The sequence below is a fragment of the Schistocerca cancellata genome, chromosome 1 (assembly GCF_023864275.1).
Source record: "Schistocerca cancellata isolate TAMUIC-IGC-003103 chromosome 1, iqSchCanc2.1, whole genome shotgun sequence".
Taxonomy (NCBI): domain Eukaryota; kingdom Metazoa; phylum Arthropoda; class Insecta; order Orthoptera; family Acrididae; genus Schistocerca; species Schistocerca cancellata.
In genome coordinates, this window is record NC_064626.1 from 722,828,011 (window position 1) to 722,844,559 (window position 16,549).

The 16,549-nt window shown below is 39.5% G+C and overlaps 1 protein-coding gene across 1 annotated transcript in view; it reads right to left on the reverse strand.

Annotated features, from left to right (window-relative positions):
• The window catches only part of LOC126097489 (lachesin-like), a 411,009-nt gene extending 399,095 nt beyond the window's left edge, over positions 1 to 11,914 (reverse strand). Inside the window, exon 1 of the mRNA XM_049910594.1 lies at positions 11,819 to 11,914. Within this exon, the coding sequence (XP_049766551.1) occupies positions 11,819 to 11,914 (96 nt within the window). The remainder of the gene's footprint in view (positions 1 to 11,818) is intronic.
• Between the last annotated feature and the right edge of the window lie 4,635 nt (positions 11,915 to 16,549).

Genomic DNA, 16,549 nt, shown 5'->3' on the forward strand with positions numbered 1-16,549 from the left:
CTTGTATGGATATCACGTGAAATGTCTTTACGTACCACCAGCGTTTGAGAACATCTGACAGAGATCTTAATGAGTTATTGTTTTTGATTGTTGCAGGTGCTGATATACATCTAAATAATGACTGTTAAGTCCGCTTACACCATAGAGGAGCGGATCGTAATAAGCTTTTGCGCTCACGAATAACCCCATACAGGAAAATCAATGAGAGATATTCAATATGATTTCAGTGCAAGGTTTCAGAAACCTTTCCCAACAACACCAACAATTTTACCTTCTATATCTACATCTGCATCTACATGGATACTCAGCAAATAACATGGCAGAGGGCTCATCGAACCACCTTCACAGTTCTCTACTATTCCAATCTCGTATAGCGCGCGAAAATAACGAACATCTATCTCTTTTCGTACGAGCTCTGTTTTTCTTGTTTTATCGTGGTGATCGTTTCTCTCAATGTACGTCGATCTCAACAAAATATTTTCGCATTCGGAGGAGAAAGTTGGTGATTGAAAGTTCGAGAGAAGATTCCTTCGCAATGAAAAACGCCTTGTTTTAATGATGTCCAGCCCAAATCCTGTATCATTTCAGTGACACTGTCTGTCATATTTCGTGATAATAAAAATGTGCTGCCCTTCTTTGAACTTTTTCGATGTACTCCGTCAGTCCTATCTGGTAAAGATCCCACACCGTGCAGCAGTATTCTAAAAGAGGACGGACAAGCGTAGTGTAGGCAGTCGTCTTAGTAGACATGTCACATTTTCTAAGCGTCCTGCCAATAAACGCAGTCTTTGGTTAGCCCTCCCCACAATCTTTTCTATGTGTTCCTTCCTATTTAAGTTGTTCGTAATTGTAATTCCTAGGTATTTAGTTGAATTCACGGCCTTTAGATTTGACTGATTTATCGTGTAACCGAAGTTTAACCATGGGAGAAAAAGCTGAGAACGAGAACCAAAACGACTGGAAAAGTATGTGGGGGTTTCAGCGTCTATCCAATCTTTGCCAAAAAAGTCTCTTCGTAAGCGGTCACTGAAATTCGGAGATTGATATTGGACATGGTAAAAACATATGAAGAATGATTTGAAGTTAAAGGCATTTAAACCTTAATTTGTAATCGAACTTAGTCATAATGAGATGCTAAAATATCGTGAGGCTTGTGGCCGAAAGCTCGATGTCTTTACTCTTTCTTCAAGGGGGAAACTTTTTCTCGGACAAGTGTGCAATATATCGCAGTGCCCAAGCGAGGAGCATTTATTTCAGGAGTAAAGAGAAGCCACATTTTTTTTTTGTGAAGAACTTGAACACGACCCACCAAATGCCATGATCTGGACTGCAATGTCTGCAACCCATCTGGTATGCCCACATTTCTTTGACACTGCATCACATTGTGTATCTTATCATGTTACGAGTTTGGTTTATTTCACACGTGCAACGTCGGTGACTGCTCGGTCGTGTGTGCTTCCATCAGGATGGAGCACCAGCGCATCATTTTATTGCCGTCACACAATATCTCAATGAGCCATTTTCTTACAAATAGATTGGCCGTGGTTCTATTCATTTCCACCCACCTTTGGAGTGTCCGCCCTAAAGATCTGTCTGTCGTCTTGGGCAAGGCGTTATGATGGTTCATTAAACAGAAAGTTGCTGCAACACGTTATGAGACACTTAACCAACATAAGTATGCTATTTGATGTGCATTTACTACTGACACAACAGCAATGTTGAAGAGATTTTCACATCGTACATGGAGGAAAATCATACTCTCATCAGACCGATGGTGTGCACTCTGGAATAAATAATAAAGAATAATGACACTATGTCAAAGTTGTCTTCTGTCGTAATCCCACGTTAATACACTGCGATCATCTATGAATATGTTGACACGTGATAAGGGGTAATGGGACTTCGTGATCAGTCTGTACAACTGTATTTTACAAATAAAGAGTATGGCAGAGACAGTTTTTCATTGTTGTATGCTGAGTGAACCCACTGCGAGTGGATGTAGAACACTATCGGCAGTGAGTGTTATCCAAACAGCAGCTGAAGCTGCACTAGCTGCACTAGCAGGGTCTTCCCTTTAACTTTCAAACTTAGCTGTGGGCGTATCCATATGTTCGATGGGTCTGCTTGGATTCTTTGTCTCGACAGTCACATTATTTGTTTGCAACTTTCTCACTGTACAATAAAGAGCTCTTTTTTTCACACTAAAAGAAACTCTTACCAAGAACGACCATCTCTAAAAGTATTTCTACATAATATTGAGTACATCCACATCTACATCAATACTCCGCAGACCACCTGATGATGCGTTTCGGAGGGCACTTCTGGTCCTAACGATGGCTTTTGGAAGAATGTTTGGCGATAAACCACTGCATTAGCTCCAGTCTCTCGAATTTTCTCGTTGTGGTCATATTGTGGGAGGAAATAATATGTTGAGCAACTCTTTCCGGAACGTGGTCTCTGAATTTCAACAGTAAACCACAGCGTGATACACAACGCCTCTCTTACATCATCTGCCATATGAGTTTGTTGAGCGTATCTGTAACGCTCTCTGCTGGCCGGGGTGGCCGAGCGGTTCTAGGCGCTACAGTCTGGAACTGCGCGACCGCTACGGTCGCAGGTTCGAATCCTCCCTCGGGTATTGATTTGTGTGATGTCCTTAGGTTAGTTAGGTTTAAGTAGTTCTAAGTTCTAGGGGACTGATGACCTTAGAAGTTAAGCCCCATAGTGCTCAGAACCATTTGAACCATTTTGTAACGCTCTGACGTAGACTAAACGACCCTTTGACGAAACGTACTGCTCTTTGTTGGATTTCTTTATCTCTTCTATTAGTCCTACCTGGTAAGGGAGCCTTAGTGACGAACAGTACTCAATAATCGGTCGAACAAGCGTTCAGCAAGCGACTTCTTTCGTGGATGAGTTACATTGCCTTCAGATTCCTCCTATGGATCTTAGTCTAACAGCTGCTGTTCCTATTATTTGTTTTACGGTGTCATTCCACTTAAGGTCACTCCAGTGGTTACTCCTAGATATTTTACAACGGATACTGTTTCCAGCAATTTGTCATCAGTCGTGTGATTGTACTGCAGTGAATTTCTTCTCATTTGTACGGGCAATATGTTTCATTTACTTACGTTCAGGGTCAACTGCCAGTCTCTCTACCATTCATCAATCCTCGGCAGGTCTTTCTGAAAATCGTTACAGCGTTCTGGAGTTGCTATCTTCTTCAAAATGTTTGGTAACATTTTTGGACCACAGCGATCTTGTAAGCTATATAAAATTAATGAGAACCCGGTCTAGATCGCGATAGCTATGTTATTTAAAATGACCGGTTTCGGCCTAGTCGTAAGCCATCTTCAGAATTGCATCATCAGCAGCAGCTGACGATGTCTAGAACAGTAAACCTCAGTCGCTGAAACTACAAAAACTGAGCAGTTTCAGCGACTGAGGTTTAGTGACCCACGTTTTTAAACCGAACTAAAATGTATAACATAACTACTCCTAGTCACATAGAGATGCCTAACTCCCTACAGATAGTCTTGAAAATTTTTGATTGTGTGTTTTTAAAGGCTATGAAATTACTTATAAGATAAAAAAGAGAGGGGCGCATTCCGTACACAAATGACGCACGAATAGTTCATGTTCTTACTATTATCTATAGTACACCATTCCCCCCTCCACGTTTTTGGTTTTAATGGTTTTAAATCTTACACAACCACAAATTTTTAAGACTATCTATACGGTTCTGTGGGGAAATTATCTTAGTTCCATTTTAAAACGAAGAATACTAAAAATTCATTTCAATTTAAATAATTATTTTTCCTTCCTCCAGTGTATTTCGTCGAATTGTAATGGGCTGTAAATGATTGTCTTGTAACATTACGAAACTACGTTGTCGGGGACTGCCAGAAAAGCTTTTACCATCCGATGATAGGGCACTATGTTAGTAGTATCATGAAACAGCCCCAACAGGGGCCAGTGTCTGAGACAGCGCAAGTCGAAGGTTTGCAAGCGGAAACTTCAGGCTCTTCACAGAGAAACCTACTTACGAAAGATGATTTATTGTGAAAATAGCTCCTGATGGACATGTAGGAAAGGAACCAGTAGATATAAAAGGAAATCGTAATGTTAAACATTAAGTATTTTTCTGTGTCACATGAAGTTCAACCTGAAAGCATTTTTTTATTACTTAAAACAGTGTAATGGAATTTTATTTCTTCTGTAGTAACTACTAAGTACGAACATTACAAAGAAATTTAGACATTCTTTTTCATATGAATTCGTCTCAGTACAATTTCAGCTGTGAGTAATAATTCACGAATCCGATCACTTTGAAGAACTCTTAAGATTTTATCTCGTTTCAGCAGACACGCAGTAGCTTCCATTGTATTACTATTGATAATAAACATGGTAACTATAAGACTTTTGTTGTATATCTAGCATCTGTGTATCACGAATTTTAAAAATTTTGCGAAGTGTCAGCATTCCTACCTAAGTAGTGGGAAGAGGAAGTCAGTGGGCTCTCAGTGGGTGGCTCGGCCACTGTTTCTATGTTTTATTAGTCGTCCATCCATATAACAGGCAGTGTGTCATTAAGAAGTTTCTCCAAACGATCGGAGAATTTTACACACACAAACATATATTTGTTCAAATACATCTGGACATTATGAATAAACTCTAATGCGTATTCCTGAGGAACCATCACATCAGTTTCGTTTGTGAGTACAGCCATCGTTCAAATCACTCTTTCCAGAGCGACTAGAAGTGTTATATCTGGTCCTTCCAACTATGAAGATAGAAATGTGGTTAACAACCTTTTGCTCAGTGAAATGTCAGATACGAATCTCTCCAAATATTCGTATCCTGTTTCGTATCCTGTCAGCAATATAAATAAAAATTTCTAGAAGAGTTTTTTTCAAAAACGTAAATGAACGCCACAGAGGAAACGAGAACTATGTCCAACTTTGTCACACTTAATCAATACTTCGTTCTTGCAAGTTAAGTTTTGTTTATTACACTGCACAAATGATTTAGAGAGGAAAGAGGTCTTTCACAGAAATGTTTTCTGTTTAAATGTATGTGTGCAGTGCACACAGGAGGAAAGTTCAGTGCCTGCTGCGGAAAATATCGCAGTGCTTCATACTAACAGTTCCCTTCAATTTTTAATTTTTAATTAGCCAACCTGCAGTTAAATAAACAGACAACTGTTTTATACTCGAGGTCTATTCTAACCTTAAACCATATCCTCATTTTCATGGTGTTTGTTATTGCTTTTGGGCAATGTGTTTTTCAGTGGAGTGAGATTATTTGTGTCTTGATGACTGGTGGCAGATTTTCTTTTCATTTCATTTTTCCTGCAAGGTGCTGCATCACAGCAGTTTGTATCTGAACGAAGAAAATGTTGACACACCTATGTGAACAAATCGTGTTAAAGAACGTAACTCACAAGGAAGGTTAAAATATGAAAATAAGACGTTCCAGGCGCAGTCCCATACTCAGGGTAAGCTTTGCAGCTGCCGGCTGAAGTGTTTTCACAATATTAGGCCTCCAGGAAGAGAATTAAAGATTTTAATACTTCCGCTCCCTCAAAGCAAAATGCTCCGACTCTGAACTACCACTAGAGTGATCTATTGCGACTTTCAATATGTTAAACAATTTCAACGTTTCACAACATGGAGTGAAACCTAGCCGTTTCCTGTTTTCGTGAACATTTGAAAACCCGTAATGAATAAAATGTGTTGTTGTACACATAATCTGATATTAGTATTTTGGCCTTTATTAAGCACTGCTAAGAGTATTTTCTTTATTTTTGTTATGTAAGTTGTGTAGACAGAGTGATAACACAGCTGATTTTTCAGTAGTATTTGACTTGATTAAGTGAGACATTTGCATATAGAGGTGGTTGTCTGGTACACACAGTTTTTAAGGAAATGTAAAATAAATGATCTAATCTGATCGCAAAAAAACCTAAAACATTCATAAACTTGTGTTCCAAGTTGTGAGAGGAAGAGCGATTTTGCATGACGGAAACGACAAGGACACCTTGGTACTATGGAGTGAAACTGCTGCTTGATACAGGTCAACAGTAGAGGCCACTGGCGATCAACCGACGATCATCAAGATTCCATACGTATCCAAAGACAAAGTGGCAAATGTGCAGAGTATTTATCCACGTGAGAGTATGCAACTGGTCGATGAGAAAGGATTGCCATGAGTTGTGTATGTTGTATAATTGTACACGTGTCAACTGTGTTTTTGAATTAATTCTACTTAAGGCTGCATCCTCAGGTGACAATGTATGGACACATTGGACTCACTTCTGTCACGAAGTAAACAGTGGGGAGCTAAAGAGGCAGGGGGATGCTGTCGGAGACCTGTCTGGAGAGGATACAAAACGTTGACAAATAGTGACAACAGATCAAAAGACCTACCAATGATAAAGACATACATGCCGCTGACCAAAGCAACAATCTATGCGATTCAGAGATAAGGAAGTGAGGCGTTAAAAATTTTCAACCTTTAAATCAAATGGTAATGTGGCCCTAGTCATCTTTCCAGAATAGTTTCAAGGTGTCGGTGGTGACTTTTTTTATGTGTTAGGTCGTGTTGCCATCATACTGGTTGAACATATCCCACTGATATGCATTTCTATCCAAATGAAACACGATAAACTGAATACGTTTCCTACAACTCTCAGAACGTTCCTCTTGAGCAAGCTGGATTCCGTCCAGAGCGGAGCTGCGCTTATCAAGTCTTATCTTTAACAACGTTTCTTGAAGCACGATACCAAACGAGGCAGAAAACATCAGTTCCTTTCGTCGATCTAAGTGCAGCATATGACAGATTGGAGGCACGAACTGCTTTATAAATTATTGCAACTTGTCCCATGAAAAAGGACAACAAAACTAACTGACAACATGTTAACTGGAAGGACATTTACTGTAACTACACAAAAAGACACTAGCTGCCCAAAAGTATTGAATAATGGCTTACCACAGGGATCTGTCCTTGCTGCTCTGTTGTTTAATTTATATATGTCTGATATCTCTCCAACACAGTCCAGGAAGTTTGGCTTTGCAGACGACTAGGTGCTAGCTACTCAACACGAGACTTGTGAAAGAACTGAAGAAATCCGAACTTCTGATCTGTATATCTTAAGCCACTATTTCTGCAAATGGAGGCTACAACGAAACTCAAATAAAACAGAAGTTTCATGTTTTCATCTGTCCAATAGCTTGGCAGACATAGCCCTCGATCTCTATTTTGAAAGAGACAAACTTCATTATAATAAGCACCAAAAATACCTTGGGATCACGTTAGATAGGGCACTTTCTATTAAAGAACTCTTGACACGAGCATCTGCTAATTCCAAAACTAGAAACAACATTCTTCATAAATTCTGCGGCTCTCGCCGGGATCGTCAGCAGACACTACTTGGGTATCAGCACTCGGTTTAGTATACTCAGCAGAAGAGTATTATGCGCCTGTCTGGCTTAATAGTTCACATGTAAAAAAAGATAAACGTACAACTTGACGAGGCAATGCGCATTGTTAGTGGATCAGTACGATCTACTTCCACATACTGGCTACCTGTATTGAGCCACATTCCACCTCCTGATACCAGACGAAAGAGCGCGCTACTGCGTGGATACGAGAAGGTTGCTAATAACACCGACCTTCCAATAATGGACGACGTATTCCCTGCGGAGTGAAAAAGACTGAGATAAAGACATCCTACTCTCATCACAGTAAGGATTCTCGTAAAAACTGAATTCAATACCATCGATGACTGGAAACGCTGCTGGCAACAAAACTGTTGCCGATATTACCTGAAGGTGCCTTGCATCCAGAAGAAACCCTCTGGACTCTACCAGCCTCGGAAAATTTAGACTACCTTGAACAGCATCCGAACGGGCCATGGACGATGTACATACGCTCTCTACAAGTGGGGGAAAATCTTCATAACCATCGTGTGACTGTGGTGCGGAACGACAGACGGTTGCTCATGCACGCATGTGCCTGCAAGGGTCTTTTCGAAGATTTCCTCATAGCGATGAGTGATGTTATAAAATATATAAAAGACCTTGATATTCATGTATAGCTATTGTTATTTGTGTTATTTTACGCTGGATAGCTGTGCTTAAATGTTGCCGTGTCGTAGTTTTATAACCTTTGTATATGTATTGCCATACGATAAATTAATTTTTCAAATTTACAGTACTCCTATCAGAAAGTTAGGTTAAATTGCATTATAACTCTTGCAGCTGTGTGAGGCATATCGGGGTGTCTTCTTTAGCCGACTGGATTGGCCAGACACAGCTGCGATATTTGCGCTGCTGCCAAAAACGGACACTCCACGTTATTAATGAACTGCTCCGTTTTTTTTTTTTTTTGGCTCCTCTAGCGACGTGCTACCGTACTGTGACACTTTCATGTATGAACTGTAAACATATACTTGCGTAGAATCAAAAAAATAATTACTTAAGTTGACTTTTTTGGGGTGATACTTTAAACCTGATAACTACTCCTCTTATATTTGTGATCGTTTTTGCTGAAATATGATTACGATACCTCTGTCTATGTGGACATCTTCAGAGAGGACGGGCAAATTTAATACTCTTTTGACCAGCGGATTAATTTTCATTTGTTTGTCTACTTCTGTATGTCCACTTCCACCACATGTTTGGGCTAGTCCTAAATATCTAAGTGCTATCAACGTCTGGTATTAGCCGATTTTCAGAAGTGCTTCATACTCTGATACATTTTTTGCTAATATTTCTGCAGTAAATTACAGGAATAAAAAATAATGCCTTTGTTTGCAGTGGTTCTTGAAGAATTTGGATACCTTTGCAGTTGTGTTCATCCTGACTCAACGGCAGCAGATCCATAAAATGCGCATTCCATACACAGCGAGCAACATCTACAGCATGCTATTTTTATTATTAGGTTGAGATGAAATCGGCAATCCATTCGACAAGTTATTGGTGCACCCTTAATAGTGTCATCTTCACATATAGTTACAGAAGTATTTTGCAAATGACACCAATTTCATCTGCTGGCTGAGAAAACTTTTCTTTTTTTCTGTTGTTTCAACATTCTTCTGCTCGTGTATAACAATGGTGTTAATCAGCATTCATATCCGAAAAACCTGTCTCCGGAGTTAACAGAAGTGATACACGCAAGGGACCTGGGGCTCGACCCGTGAGTACAGCATTCATATCCTGATGGCGCAGGAAATTTTCATCATTAGTGCTTGGCTGTCAAAGAAACGAGAGGAAATGGTGTACAATTTACAATTATCTAACTCTATACCAATGATTGTGGTTAAAAGGTACGTCTGTTCTCGATTTCTCACACAGGCAGGACGTATGAGACTTATGGTTGGCGCATCAGATGCCAAACATCACGCCTGGCAGTTGCCTTATAGCTATTGGAATCGCGTTGGCTCTGTACTGGCGCCGGCTTCATCTTGCACTTTGCTTTCATTGCATGCATATTTGTAACTGTCTTCACCAATTTAGTTTGGCCTCTGACAGTATGGTAACGGGAAGCAAATCTCCTGCCACACAAAACAGTTGCTGCATTGAGATGGCGCGTTTGAAGACTGCAACTGTCTGGTCGTAGGGCAACGTTAGATTAGAACACAAAAAACTGTCGACAGCACAGTGAGTAACAAATGACCAATTAGTAAAATATTGGGTAGACAGATAAGTAATCAAATTCAGAGGAAGAATGGTCTTCTGCGAACTATTTGGGGAAGAAGGGAAGTAGTCCCTGGTTTCAGCGGTCTCTGTGGCTCATAACTATTGGTAGATGGATCGAGTATTTGTAAGTTGTGTGGCGGAAGCATGATGTGGTTCCTGTTACGTGCGCCTTCTCTGAGGCGACTGATGATAACTACGATATTGGAATGCCTGTGTAGTTCAGAAATACGGTGCTGTACTCCTTCGGACATGCGTGAATGTCCAGATGAACAGGCACTGATGTTACTACAGCCGTTATGATACGCATGAAATGTATTCGTTCGTGTAAGCGGAAAATTCGGGTTCGAGACGAGGTCCGGCACAATTTTTTCTTGTCGTCACTGCGTTATACATCCGACATACCACGTGGTCATAACTACTTGGCGCCACGCTATGGACTATCCAGAAGAGTGGCACCCTCTGTCGCTATGTACCGTGTCAGACGGCGAACACAGCAATAACTAATGCCAAAACACTTCACTGCGCAGTCACACGTCACAGCCTTTCACAGGACACCAGCACGAACGCTCGACGCTTTATTAAACTGGTCAGGACAATGCAGTGCTGGTTGACTTCCTCTGGGACCTTGACGAGAACAGCCATAAGGGGCTCCTACATTGTTCCTACTGCTCAATGCTAATTTAGTACAGTAATGATATAGAAATAAATAACGTCACACATACGGAAGTCTCTGACGAAGGTAAATACGGCTATAATTTTACACTCCTTTTCTTTAAGTGACCCCCGTCGCAGGAAAGTGCCCCTGATGGCCAGTGCTCTAATCACTTTCGGATAATTATGACCTTGAATATTAATGACTGTTATATGGACCAATCTGTAAAGGAAACAAAAGAAAAATTCGGAGTAGGAATTAAATTCCACGGAGAAGAAATAAAAACTGTGCGGTTCGCCGATGACATTGTAATTCTGTCAGAGACAGCAAAGGACCTGGAATGGCAGCTGAACGGAATGGACAGTGTCTTGAAAGGAGGATATAAGATGAACATCAACAAAAGCAAAACGAGGATAATGGAATGTAGTCGAATTAAATCGGGTGATGCTGAGGGAATTAGATTAGGAAATCAGACACTTAAAGTAGTAAACGAGTTTTGCTATTTGGGGAACAAAATAACTGATGATGGTCGAAGTAGAGAGGATATAAAATGTAGACTGGCAATGGCAAGGAAAGCGTTTCTGAAGAAGAGAAATTTGTTAACATCGAGTATAGATTTAAGTGTCAGGAAGTCGTTTCTGAAAGTATTTGTATGGAGTGTAGCCATTTATGGAAGTGAAACGTGGACGATAAATAGTTTGGACAAGAAGAGAATAGAAGCTTTCGAAATATGTTGCTACAGAAGATTGCTGAAGATTAGATGGGTAGATAACATAACTAATGAGGAGGTACTGAACAGACTTGGGGAGAAGAGAAATTTGTGGCACAACTTTACTAGAAGAAGGGATCGGCTGGTAGCACATATTCTGAGGCATCAAGGGATCAACAGTTTAGTATTGGAGGGCAGCGTGGAGGGTAAAAATCGTAGAGGGAGACCAAGAGATGAATACACTAAATAGATTCAGAAGGATGTAGGTTGCAGTAGGTACTGGGAGGTGAAGAAGCTTGCACAGGATAGAGTAGCATGGAGAGCTGCATCAAACCAGTCTCTGGACTGAAGACCACAACAACAACAACAATGGAGCCGCAGGTAATTCGCCTCCTCAAACTCATGAAATAGCATTTGTTGTCCGCAAAAGACCCTGACTGCGCCTTAATATCTGTGCTCAGCAGGCTACGAGATGGAACTCTGATTCTGTCTATTGCATTGACAAGGCACTGATGGAATTAATATATTTAAAATTATGAAATTTTAACAAGAAGAATTAAAGCATTGTAATAAAACTGAATAGTTCTCATTGGTATTTAAAATAGAAATGACTGGTGAAAACTTGCTTCTCTCTCCGTCAGTTCTACTCTATTCAAAATTGAATGGTGTCCAGTGGGAAACGTATCGTTTGCTTGACAGGTGGAGCTAAGCGACACAGTTATTTTAATAGTTAGGCTGAATGCCGGCCAGGCCTACCTTGTAGTCGCCCAGGTTGTCGACGACGCAGGGCAGCGAGATGTCGCGGCCGAGCGCCACCGTCGCGTTGGGGATGGGCTCCACGAAGCGCGGCATCGGCGCCTCCGCCACCGCTGCAACACACGCACATCGTCTCTCTGTTAGCCTGGCCAAATTAGGATTTGACCTGGGCGAAATTTCTTCACAAGCGAGTAAAGCAGTATTTAATTCAACAAACATTACCTTTTAACATACCAAAAATCAGAGAAAATCGTATCCTGGTAAAGCACTTTTTCAAAATTAATCTGTTTTTAAATGTTATTTTAAGGAACATTCACTTGCTTCAGGTAAAAAAAAATAGTTTCAAGAGGCAGCCATTTTCTAGCGCAGAATGGGTGCTGATGGTACAAACGTGGCCAGCAATTTCCGTGGAAGCGATGTCTTCAAAAGCGCTGGAAACAGACTGCGTGTCACGCCGAAAATCACGCACTCATAAGAACAGCTTCGATATATGGAAAAAAACAACAATCACAATCGAAGTGTCGGTTTAGCTGAAGGATTTTTTTCGTCTCAACTGACTGCTTGTTTTGTGGAGCTGTTGTTGATTTTTCTTCACAGTACAAACCGAAATGAGATCAAGTTACTACGAAGGCACGTATTTAATGAAACCATTAAAAATTCTGTGAGAAATACTGCGATGAATGGTGTTATATGATAAAAGGACGCAAAGAATGTTTTCTGTCAGATCACCATGCCGCCGACTGGAAATGTTGTGCAAACATTCGTAGTGGTAAACCTTTTCCACAAGTATATGCACGTGTCGAACAGTTATCATAGAGGCAGAAACAAGGGCGACCAGTCAATGAAGAACATGAAGTAACTTTGCTAAAGACATGTACTTCCCTTGAATCTAATGACGAGGAACAAACTGTGTCTTTACTTGTTGTGGATCTCGTCTGAGAAATGGCAGAGTACCTGCAAGAAAGTGAAAATATTTCGAAATGTTTTCTAAATTAAAATCTTCCAAAAACCTTCTGGTAGCCGCATTAGCTGTTAATAATTCCTTTTTTATAGTATCATACACGATTGGTTTCGCTATGATTTAATCACATCCTCAGATGTATACATTTACGAAAAATATAATGACACTTAGGAAGTATAATAATAGCAAAAACTGGGTAAATTAAACTAGAAAGATAGGTGAACAAATACTCACGTAACTAATTTATCATTGCTGTACTTTCTAATTCTCATTATATTTTTCATAGATGTATACACCTGAGGACGCCACTAAATCATAGCGAAACCGGTCGTGTACGATCGTGGAATAAGATGCGGCTATCAAAAGTGTTTTTACAAGATTTTAATAAATTTTTAAATTTTAAAAAATATATCTCCTGTCTATCTAAGCTGTGGATGCCCAAATGCTTAAATAGTATGTTGAAAGGAAGTGACCGAAAAGCATTTTGGAGAAGGGACGTGGAAAGAAAGCTTGGAAAACATTACTGTGAAAGCGTTGTAACATCTGGTGAAAGTACAAAGGTTGACATTATAACCTTAAAAAGTACTGCTGATCAAATTCTTAGATCTAACGACGCAAATTTAAAAGACTGTGATCCTGAATATAATAAACACTGCATCGGCTGGCTTGCTGGAATACTCATCAGTAGCACGCAGCTGTAGCGAAAAGGTTTCTAACATCTGAAGATTGTCTCTAAAATCTTCTTCACTTCCCCATGGGTAGCGTGTTATAATGAACTTAGATTTGCAGGGAACTTCAAGAGATAACCAAAATTTATGGTACCAGCTTCTTTTTCAGTAATACTTTAATTAAATTTTAGCTACAAATTACGTGATTCAAGTTTTCCAAACTTTTATGTTATTCATCAGTGCATTTGACCAAATTTACCGTCTATTGAAGTTGGTACACAACATAATAATTATTTTGCACATTGCTGTGAATTAATCTAGCGCTAAGAAAATCAGCCTGTAGATTTTGCTTTGCATGAGATACCAAAATGTCACGTATTTCAGATAATTGACACGACATCAACAGATATAATTGTTCAGGAAAATTATTTATTCATTAAAATATAATTGTTATCATATACCAGAAACAAGCTTAATTCATAATAAGTACAATTATTCGGTAGGAGAAGCCAAATATTCAATGTCTTATTGTCGTGGCATATTAAGAAATCTTAAAATTTATTTTTATTTTATCTAAGGCAAACCATGCTACTAAATTTATCCTTGCATTTTTGTTAACTTCAAAAAATATAGCTTCCCTTAAAGTAGTCGCTGTTGAAAAAACAGGAAATGTTAATATACTGTACATCGAATCATTATCGTTTCTGGAGTCTTCTAGAAGGAATTGTTCTAAGATACGGAACAAATTGCATGCCACTATCGGCAGTCGTTGTACGCTCGTAGCTGAGGCAACATCTACCACTAAGTTATGAGGGAAGCGCTTTTCCTTTGTCTCTTTTAGTTCTTTGGAAATATGTTTTTGAGAAGATTTCTTCTCGTGTTTAGGTATGTGATTTTATGAACTGACATTAAGGTGAGAAAGCTCGTTTTAATATGTAAAGCATTCTCGTTTTTAAATGCTGGAGTGGTAATAAGAATAAAATTCGTGAAATAAATCAGCAAATCTTCTGACTGAAGAAAAGCTTCATCAAAACCTAGACCCGTCCACCACTCCTAGACATCAAAGAAGTCAAAGAATTGAGCATTGAATCTGCAACCAATATACAGACCGTACGACAGTATTCTTTCCTAATAACTTTATTATGAAATGTTAGAAATATCCATCTCTCCAATAATATCAGAAATATACTTTAGAAGCAATGTCTATTGCTAAAAAAGTACATGTTATTAGCAGCATATTTTCAAAAGTGTTTGTACTGAAATAAAGCATAGGAAGGAGTACATTATGCTATCCATTCAAATTTGAATTGTTTCCAGCCGACACCAGTGATATTCTGTGCCCAATGACACCACCCAGCTTGTTCGAGTATCGTACCTGTTGGTAAGTCATAGATAAAATCAAACTGGATGGTGACTGATAATCGTAAGGCTCGTTGACGTTGTGCGAATGTACATAGCCCAGAAAAACTAAGACAAACTACGCCCACTGGTTTACGAGTGGCTATGGTTTAAATGTTAGCTGGCCAAAGAGATACTTTTCCGTCCCACAGGTAAGCACAACACAACAAGATGATGAGACCGGTGCCTTTTGTACTACCTGATAGCAGTGCGCTAACTTGCTCATAAATAAAGTCCTATTTGTACTTTCAGCCCCTGCTCTAGTACAATGTAACGAAACTTTACTCAGGGTCTGGTTATGGACGGTAATAATGTTGGAGCACAGAATTTAAGGGTGATTTGATGTATTGTCCAATCAAACAAGATGATATATTTGCGTACTGATACTTAAAGTGTTGCTGATGCTTCAAGTGACTTTGATGCAGTTCGTGCACGTTACAAGGCTGCGTTGTCAACATGCGCATGTAGATTACAAAACGTTCCTGACCGCCAGGTTAGTCTGAGAATCATGAAAGTCCCAAAACAAAGTTTATATCACTTAATGATTGTTACCAGATAAGACACAGTTATTCAGTTCTCTTCTGTGACGCGGTCTATTGTTGCTGTTGACTCGGTACTGAAGACATCTCAAGATATTAATTAACACACTGTTCTCACTTATTATTCGGGACGTTGGACGCAAACAGTATAAACGAACTCTCATCAAAGTTAGTTTGAATTATGTGACTAAACGGAAGGCGGAATATACCCCTACGGTGCGCTAATCAGACGACTCGTTACGCGACATTCTTTCTCTTCTGTTCACTGTAGATCAGAAACAAAACAAATTTTCAATATTATTTAATTGTTTTTGTCGTGTTGAAGACATAATATAATTTTTATCTGGTGCAAACTGCCGGCATACGGATAGATGCAGCCAATTTCACAGATTTTCGCACTCAAGTTGCCACTTAATCGTGACTTATTTAGTTTCATAATTTAAAAAATGGTCTTTCACACAAATACGTTGGTCGATATATTGTAGCATTTTTGCAGCCTCATTATGGAAATGTGCAAAGTGCACATAAGGAAAGCAATGTTGATGTCTTGGACAGTTTTATATGTAAAAGGATTTGTCATTGAAACGGGAATGACCTTAGAGGTCAACGAGTTGCATCTGCAGATCCACAGGGGCGCTTACAACTGAAATGGCAAACGTTCTCTAGAAGACACCAAAACAGATTTAAGATTGACAGTGTCCTCAAAACCTTTATAAAACTGTCCTTACAATTTACTAGGCCACGATGAATTCTTCAAACTTCGCGCTTTCTTTAACGCTAATGAGCTTCGGGAACTAGACAGTGTTTCTCAGAATGTGTCCCTTCCATAACGCGACTTTATTTTTAAATGAATCCCCAGTAAATCAGAAAGAAGTTGTTTCTCACATTTCATTGTTTTACTGTGGACAGCGTGCACTCAAGTCCACTTAAAATGCGATGTCTGCAATCCATTCCGGATGTTCCAATTTTCGTCCCTGCACTCCTTTTTCCGTCATAAATTCAACAATAGCGAGTTTTAAATTGAAAAATCGTCCCAGGCAAGCCCACACTCCATACTTTTTCTTCGGTTCCACCTACTGTTACTAGCAATAATGGAATAATTTGTTCGATTTCATAAATTTCACTATCCATTCTACCAATTTCTTCATGTGCTACATGGCTGCAA